General features: G+C 65.3%; 4 protein-coding genes across 4 annotated transcripts in view; 2 read left to right on the forward strand and 2 right to left on the reverse strand.

Annotated features, from left to right (window-relative positions):
- The window catches only part of EMIHUDRAFT_224190 (hypothetical protein), a gene marked incomplete at both ends in the record, with an annotated part of 3,483 nt that extends 2,230 nt beyond the window's left edge, over positions 1–1,253 (forward strand). The window contains 2 exons of the mRNA XM_005791150.1: positions 829–965; positions 1,114–1,253. Coding sequence (XP_005791207.1) covers positions 829–965; positions 1,114–1,253 — 277 coding nt within the window. The remainder of the gene's footprint in view (positions 1–828; positions 966–1,113) is intronic.
- A 302-nt stretch (positions 1,254–1,555) lies between these two features.
- EMIHUDRAFT_440025 (hypothetical protein) lies at positions 1,556–2,573 on the reverse strand. Its single transcript, XM_005791151.1, has one exon. The coding sequence runs from the start codon at positions 2,498–2,500 to the stop codon at positions 1,967–1,969; it is 534 nt and encodes a 177-aa protein (XP_005791208.1). The 5' UTR covers positions 2,501–2,573; the 3' UTR covers positions 1,556–1,966.
- A 750-nt stretch (positions 2,574–3,323) lies between these two features.
- On the reverse strand, positions 3,324–3,798 carry EMIHUDRAFT_224192 (hypothetical protein; the record flags this gene model as incomplete). The annotated part of the gene is made up of 3 exons (XM_005791152.1): positions 3,324–3,352; positions 3,384–3,705; positions 3,793–3,798. The coding sequence occupies 3 exons, from the start codon at positions 3,796–3,798 to the stop codon at positions 3,324–3,326; spliced, it is 357 nt and encodes a 118-aa protein (XP_005791209.1).
- A 2,259-nt stretch (positions 3,799–6,057) lies between these two features.
- EMIHUDRAFT_70129 (hypothetical protein) lies at positions 6,058–6,357 on the forward strand (the record flags this gene model as incomplete). The annotated part of the gene is made up of 1 exon (XM_005791153.1): positions 6,058–6,357. The coding sequence occupies one exon, from the start codon at positions 6,058–6,060 to the stop codon at positions 6,355–6,357; it is 300 nt and encodes a 99-aa protein (XP_005791210.1).
- Positions 6,358–8,326: the final 1,969 nt, after the last annotated feature.

Below are 8,326 nucleotides of genomic sequence, written 5' to 3' on the forward strand. Positions count from 1 at the left end.
GCCGCTAGATGGCCATATCTCCCCACGTCTCCCCTCTTCTCCCCTCTTCTCCCCACATCTCCCCACATCTCCCCGCATCTCCCCATATCTCCCTGCAGGAACCTCCTCCTCAACTACGCCTCCTCGGACCCTCTCGCCATCGTCGGCCGCCTCGCCACCGGCGCTCTCCCAATATCTCCCCATATCTCCCCATATCTCCCCATATCTCCCCATATCTCCCCATATCTCATCTCCCCATACCTCCCCATCTCTCTCCACATCGTCGGCCGCCTCGCCACCGCCGCCCCGACCCCCGCCCTCCGCTCCCGCCCTATCTCCCGCCCCATCTCCCCGCCGTCTCGACCAATCTCACCCGCAGGCGCCTCGGTCCTGTTGGGCTAATCTCCCGCCCCATCTCCCCCCATCTCCCCGCATCTCCCGCCCCATCTCCCCCCGCAGGTGCCTCGATCCTCTTCGGCTACCCCCTCGCTATGGTCGGGCTGCGCTCTGCCCTCGTCGGCATATCCTCCTCCCTGCCGGCCGAGCTATGGGGAGATATGGGGAGATATGGGGAGGTTCATTAATCAGGCATGTCCTCCTCCCTGTCGGCCGAGCCCGCGCTGCCCGCCGCCGCGCGGCGCGCCTCGGTCTCCCCGGCCCGTGCAGTGATGAGTCTCAGTTGACAGCTGGACTACTTAATGACTCCTAGGCGCGCCTTGGCCTCCCCGGCCCACTCGTCCTATACATGACTCATTTTACGTGAGGAATGAATCAATCCTAGGCGCGCCTCCGCCTCCCGGCCGACTCCTCCCACTGACTGCCCCTTGCTTAGTTTTGAATGGAGCACAGGCGCGCCTTCCGCAGCCTGGCGGCCGACGCGTCGCGCGTGCCGCTGATCGTGGCGCTGCTGGCCGTCATTACTGCGGTGGCGTGCGCCGTCGAGGACAGCGGCGGGTGCGGCGGCGGGTGCGTCCTTCCGGCGGTCGGTGAAGGGGGGTGCATGCGTGTTAGGACATCGGCGTCGTTGTCGGCGTGTCGGGGGCGCTCCTCGGCGCCGCCATCGCCCACTGCTACCCGCCCCACACCTCGCCGGCGTCAGACTGCCCCCCGAACCTCCCCTGAACCTTCCTGCAGGCGCCGCCATCGTCTACTGCTTCCCGCCCCTCATCTACGGGCGCGCGCGCGGCGCGTCGACGCCGCAGGCCGTGTACGGCCTCATCCCGCTCGGCGGCTTTCTGGGTGTGCTTGGCACCTACGTCACGCTGCGCGGGTGAGGAGGGGGAGGACCGGGGGAGGAGGGGCAGGCGTGGGCGAGGAGGAGGGGAGAGGCCGGGCGCCGGGCTGGGCCGCGACAATACGCAGGTCCGCTCGGGGCAATACGCATGATCAATTCGGCGCGGTTGTTGTGTCTCTGAGACTGGCATGCTCGCGCAGTATAACAAGGGCGTGTGGCCGTGAGTGCGACCGCCAGCGGCGCGCCGCGCAGCGCGCAGAGACTATTGTGTGTTCTGTGTACCCGGGGGCTACCCCGGGGCTCTGGGACAGGAGTCAGGCTCGGCGCACCTGAAGTGCTGCGAGTATCTAGACACAGTTTTCATTCACGGTATGAAAAAGTGGGTGAGGCCCCGCGAGGCAGCCCGCGCCGCGGTGCGCGGAGAGCGCGCTGCATCCGTCCTACTGAGTGTACCGCTGGTACCGCTGAGCGCTGGGTCACGGTGTACGGGCTAGAGAGCCAACCCTGTCTATACGTCGAGCTAGACGACGTCGACTGTCATGGCATGGATCAGATTCAGAACGTGGTACAGTTCATGTGCGAACATTGGTCGGTGGATGCTAAGATCGCGCGAATCGGCGTCGCGAGCGGGTGTGTGTGAGAGTGCCTGCGGGGGCCTGCTATCTCTACCCGTCTCTCTGTAGCATTCCACAGGCACGAGAGCGGAGGAGTGAACGAGAGCCTGCGCCGCCGCCGCCGCCTAGCCGCCACCCCTCAGTACGGCACCAGGCCCATCGCTCGCTCCACGTCGGCCGGGTCTCGCGGGGTGACGCCCTCGGTCGTGATCTCCTCGAGGTTGAAGCCAATCATGCTGAGCGGCGTGCTCTTCTTCACCTTGCCGGTGATCTCCAGCGTGCCGCCATTCTCGACCATGCGCGCCTTCTCGAGCCGCAGGTCGTTCCCGACGTAAAAGTCGACCGCGCTGCCGCCGTTGGGCCGGAGCGTCACGACGTCGCCGTCCACGTCTGTGAAGCGCACGTCGAGCGGCGAGAGTTTGAGCTCCTGGGCAAACGGGTTTGGGAGCGCGGGCAGCTCGAGCTTGAACTCTGGCCGCTCGGCGCGAGGTGGCGCCACGAAGCCTCCGACCGTTGGCGGAGCGGAGGGTGACTGCTCATCCTCGTTGCCGCCAAACGGGTTGGGCAGCTTGGGCATGCTGAACTGCATCCGTGCCGCCGCACGCGGGACGGTGTGGTGAGAGCCGCCAACGGCAAGGAAGGTGGAGCTGGCAGCGACGACGAGGTGCAGCATGGCAGGGTCCGCGTCGAGGAGGTGCGGAGCTGTGCAAGAGAGCTGTCACAGGGTCCGCGGCGAGAGCAATTCGGTTTCGGCTTTGAGAAAAGAATTCTACAGCGGCAGCTATGCGGAAGCTTGACAAACACACGGCGAGGGCGACAGCAAGAGTTGAACGGGCGGCGCCGGACTCAAAAGACACCGCCACATTCCTGAGACGAGCGAGGGCAGCCTCCTTAAAGGCGAAAGGGTCTAGATTTGGAGCGCTCGCCGAAGAGGAGTGTGGAGCCGATCAACACGGCTTGCCCTGGCTGCCGAGGCTTCGTGTCGAAGTCGAAGTCGCGGATGCTGCGCTAGGGTGGCCGACCTTTGCACATTAATATCGCCTGTGGCGTGTGGGCCTGACCAAGTGCGCAGCGTGGCCCAAGTTCGTTCAGGCTGCAGCCTTTTCGCTTTTGTGGGCGGTTTGGCCGGTTTCCGGAGGCACACTTTTTCTGCTCATAGAAACACAAAAAGGGCGACCCTTTCGACCGCTCTCCGCTGCACAAATTTATGGATCGAACAGATAACCGCAGACAGTAGACACTTTATGCACACCACAGCCACACACGCGCAATCCCCGTAAGTAGTGCTATCATTATCTCAATGAGGCATCTATACGAGACGCAGCTACGACGCTCCGAAAGGGATCAGCTGGAGAGTGGCGGCGCGTCAAAGAGCGCGCTGCCCATCGCACGCAGACAGTAGACACATGGTGTACAAACATGCGTGAGACGAGACTCTCGATGCCGAGTCCGCACAGGCCAGCGTCTCTCGCCGTCTCTCGCGTCGGACGCCGCGTTCAGGCGAAGACGTTCCGGCCGAGGCTGTCTTTGGTCATGCGGAACGGCGCGCCCACAACCGCTCGCGGACGCCTTGTGCGCCCGCGTCTTGCCGAGCGCGTGCTTGCCCAGCTTGCGTTCGCGGTAGAAGAAATATGCGGCCGCGAAGTATGTGCCGTTCTGCGTCGCCGACCACGGGTCCTTGTACTTGCCGTGCATGAACTTTCCCCACGAGTTCGCGTTGACGCCGATCATCTTCTGGAACTCGCCGATTTTGATGTCGGTCGACTCAAGGAGCTTGTTGATCATCGCACGGAGACGGCCTGGCGTCACGGTGGTGCCCTCGTCCTGGAAGTCGTCGAAGTAGTCGTGGTCGTCCGGGCGAGACAATGCCATCGAAACCTTGATGGATGGTGAGAGCTAGGGTTCCCCTACCCCTGTGGATCACCATACCATACCCCGGAAAAAGTTGGATCCCTACCCCTACACCAACATTCGCACAGTTGGATCCTACATCCTAGGCTGGATGTGGAGATCCACAGACGAGCCACGCTGTCCCGTCTCCTTTCGCGCTCCTCCGTCGTTCACGTTGATCGTTGTTTCGGAGCAAGGCGCCCGAGCGAACGACAGGCGGCACGCGAAGACTGATTGCAATCCCGCCGACCGCCAGGCCGCGGGATGATGCGTGCGCGCGTCCACACCCGACTGTGCGAAATACCCGAATCCTACTGTGTTGATATATGTGTCGATATGTTCAATTCCTCTACATCGGTACGCTCCGCCCTCCGGCTCGGACGCTCGCGGCCCGACTCCCGCCGCTCGGCGGCTGCGCGCCTGCCCGTTGCCGGATGTGTCGTGTGTCACATGCGTGTGCAGCAGCAGCAAGCAGCAGCAGCAGCAGCAGCAGCAGCAGCGCAGCAGCAGCAGCAGCAGGAGGGCGGCGGCGGAGAGGGCGAAATGAAAATGCAAATGCCAATTAATGCATGGTAAATGCAATGCCAATGCCAACAATCTCCATTCCACCTCCCACCCACCCACCCCACCACCCCGACGGCGGCGGCAATCAGCGCAGCGCGGTGTAGGCCTTCACCGCCTCGACAGCAGCAGAGCAGCGCATCCACACCCGACTGTGCGAAATACCCGAATCCTATGATGGCGGAAGGCAATTTCGGCAGGCGAGGCCAGCGAAGCCGCGTGCCAGCAAAGCAGGGACTTCCGAAGGTCAAACGGGGATTGGTTCGATCCACTGGCTCGAAGGGCCCACCGCCGCAAACGGTCGTGTCTGGGGCGGAAAAGGGCAAGATGGGCGCGGTGCTGGCGTGGCTCGACGGTGGCGGATGGATCGACGCGACGCACGAGGGAGGCGACGTGGGCGGCGTCACGCTGCTGATGCTCTCCGCCAACAACGGCCGCGAGCGGGTGGTCGACCTGCTGTTGCGGTACGGCGCGGAGGTCGGCTTGCAGGACGGTGATGGCTGGACTGCGCTGGATTACGCCGCCCTCAACGGCCGCCCCATCGTCGTGCGCCGCTTACTCCGGGCGGGCGCAGACACGGCGTTGTGCGCTGCGAACGCGCTGCAGATTGCCGAGGAGGAGGGCCACTCAGAGTGCGTCGAGGCCTTGAGGGCTTACCTTGGGGAGGTGGCTGGCCGGCGCAAGGTGACCGCGGCAGAGGCGTCGGCGATCGGCACGGATGCGCTCGCAGGTCAGGCGTCAGCACGTGCCACGGCTTCGATCGGTGGCGCGGAAGCGGCCTCGATGGCTGGTTCGCCTTCACACGCGGTGGACGCCGGCAACGCGGAGACCCGAGCAGGGGCGGGCGGCGCTTCCTCGGGCGCAGCAGCGGCAGCTGCGGACGCGCCGCTGCTGGACCAGCGAGTCGTGCTCGGCGGACTCTCGGCCCGCCCCGAGCTGAACGGGCAGTCGGGCGTGGCGTGGAGCTTCGAGGGCGGGCGGTACGCTGTGGCGCTCGAGGGCGGCGGCAAGAACGTGCGGGTGCGGCCGGGCAATCTGTCGCCGGCTGCGGCGGCCGAGCAGGCGTCGAGCGATGGCGTGGCAGCTTCCGATGAGGTCGTGGCGGCGGCTGGGAGAGGTGACGAGGCGGCGGTGCTGGCGTGGCTGGACAGTGGCGGGCGGGTCAACGCGACGGAGGGAGGCGACGCAGGTGGGTTCACTTTGCTAATGCTCGCTGCCAACCGTGGCCACGAGCAGGTGGTGGACACGTTGCTGCGGCACGGCGCCGAGATCGACCAACGGACTAGCAACAGCTGGACCGCGCTGATGCTCGCCGCCGACAACCACCAGCCCGCCGTCGTGCGCCGTTTGCTGCGCGCTGGCGCAAACTCGACGGTGCGTCACCGGAATGGCTTCAATGCGCTGCAGTTCGCCAAGGAATGCGCTGATTGCGTGCGCGCCCTCGAGGACGCGACTGAGGCGGAGGCGGCGCGGCGTGGCGAGGCGCTGCTGGCGGAGATCGAGGCGGAGGAGGCGGCGAAGCAGCGCGCCAGGGTCAAGAAGGGCAAGAAGAAAAAGAAGGGCAAGGGCACGGCCCTGAGCGTCGCGCTTGGGCCGTCGCAGGAGCCCGAGGTGGTAGCGGCTGCGGCGGAGGCAGAGGCAGCGGCGGAGGCAGAGGCAGCGACGGAGGCAGCGACGGAGGCAGCGGTGGAGGCAGCGGTGGAGGCGGAGGCAGCGGCGGCCGCGTTGGCGGCGGCGGAGGAGGCGGAGCTGGCGGCGGCGCTCGAGGAGAGCGCGAGGATGGAGGAGGAGAGGCGGGCGGCGGAGGAGCGAGGGTCGCCCTCTTCGGCCGTGGCGCTGGCTGCGGGGGAGGAGGAGCCGCCGGACGAGTTCGGCTGCCCCATCACGACCGAGCTCATGAGCGACCCGGTGATGGCGGCCGACGGGCAGTCCTACGAGCGGTCGGCGATCGAGCGCTGGCTCGCGACCAAGTCGACGAGCCCGATGACAGGCGAGGCGCTCGAGTACACGCACACGTTCCCAAACCACTTGCTGCGCCGGCAAATTCGGGCGTGGCAAGAGGCGCATCCGGGACGGTAGGGGGTCGGACGGCTGGTCGCTCGCTCACTGACTGAGGAGTCATGGTGCGGGGAACGCTTGGTGATGTGGTCGTGATGTGAGGGGGGTGGGTTCGAGGCTGGGTGGGGTGGGTGGGGTGGGTTCACTGTCTGAGGGATTCCGAAACCGCAAGAATGGCAAAACGTATGAAATATGTGGGGAAATGCATGTTTTTGGTCAAGCCCTTATACTCTTTAGTTCTTTAGAAGAGTAGTCCAGCAGTAGAGGTCAGAACTTGTCAGTGTGTGAAGGAGATGTCAGAGCGCACACGAGACACGTACTATAAACCACGCCGACCTTCCGAACTGCTTCACATGTACATGTCCCGCCCAGTAAACACCCACCCAGACCCACCCTGTGCCTTGCACTACCACGGCCAGGCCCGTGTTATGCCGTATTGCCGACAGAAACCCATCGCTCCACTGAGTCGAGTCTAGCCCACCGGCGCAGAGAGTGAGGCAAGATCGAGCCAAGCCCGACGCAGCCCTCGCGCGGACTCACGCCGCAGTAGCACAGGGAAGGGGCGGGAGGCGGCAATCGCACGAAGGGGGGGGCGGGCGGGGGGAGGTCCCGGTCCCGGTGCTGCCCTCCCCGCCTGGCTGCACTCGAGTCGCCCCCCCGGGGAGGGGCCCCGGGGCCCTTTCCCCAGTTTCCTTCCCCCCCAAAAAACCCCCTGGGGGGGGAAAGGCGCCCCCCCCCCCCCCCCCCCCCTTTTCGGGGGAGGGCCCTTCCCCCCCCCCCCCCCCCCCTCCCTCCCCCTAGGCATGCACGTTGTGGCCCTCCCCCAGCCACCCGCGCGCCGGGACTAGTCCGGCAGGCCGGGACGTGTCCGGGACACGTCCAGCGGCAGGCGGCGCCGCGCGCGAACCACGCGGCGCGCCGAGCGTCGCGACGCGCGTGCCTACAAGGGGAGATGTGGGGAGATGTGGGGAGATGTGGGGAGATAGACACGACGCGCGTGCCCACAAGGGGCGTGCCATGGGTTCCGCGACTGCAGGATGGGGGGATGTGGGGAGAGATGCCATGGGTTCCGCGACTGCAGGATGGGGAGATGTGGGGAGAGATGCCATGGGTTCCGCGACTGCAGGATGGGGAGATGTGGGGAGAGATGCCATGGGTTCCGCGACTGCAGGATGGGGAGATGTGGGGAGAGATGCCATGGGTTCCGCGACTGCAGGATGGGGAGATGTGGGGAGAGATGCCATGGGTTCCGCGACTGCAGGATGGGGAGATGTGGGGAGAGATGGGGAGAGGTGGGGAGAGGTGGGGAGAGGTGGGGAGAGGTGGGGAGAGGTGGGGAGAGGTGGGGAGATGTGGGGAGAGATGGGGAGAGATGGGTGTCGGGGATACACGGGCCTGTCTTTCGCTTCTAGGGCGGCGAGATACGGGGAGATACGGGGAGATACGGGGAGATACGGGGAGATATGGGGAGAGATACGGGGAGAGATTCCGCATCTATAGGGGCGTGCCTGCACTCGCCGCCACAGCCTCTACGCGCGCCCGCTCTACGCCGCGCTCTTGCGCTTGCGCGTCGCCGGCTTTGCGGCGGCGGTGGCCGCCTGTTCAGATATGGGGAGATATGGGGAGATATGGGGAGATATGGGGAGATATGGCGGTGGCCGCCTGTTCTTAGTGCCTTGTGTGTGTGTGTGTGCATGCGTGCGTGCGTGCGTGTGCGTGTGTGTGTGTGTGTGTGTGTGTGTGTGTGTGTGTGTGTGTGTGTGTGTGTGTGTGTGCGTGTGTGCGTGTGTGTGTGTGTGTGCGTGTGTGTGTGTGTGTGTGTGTGTGTGTGTGTGTGTGTGTGTGTGTGTGTGTGTGTGTGTGTGTGTGTGTGGCTGTAGTGCCTTGTGTGTGTCTTGCGCCCACCGCGCCAGTCCCAGTCGTTGACGTGTGTCTCGCCTCTCTAAGCTCTCTCTGGCTGCCTTTGCCGCCTCGCCGCCGTCAGTGGCTA

The sequence above is a fragment of the Emiliania huxleyi genome (genome assembly GCF_000372725.1).
Source record: "Emiliania huxleyi CCMP1516 unplaced genomic scaffold EMIHUscaffold_115, whole genome shotgun sequence".
In the NCBI taxonomy this organism is placed as follows: Eukaryota; Haptophyta; order Isochrysidales; family Noelaerhabdaceae; genus Emiliania; species Emiliania huxleyi.

What these genes read in the sequence shown, in the direction of transcription:
- EMIHUDRAFT_440025 (XM_005791151.1), bottom strand. Translation starts at nt 2,500, where the DNA reads ATGCTGCACCTCGTCGTCGCTGCCAGCTCCACCTTCCTTGCCGTTGGC.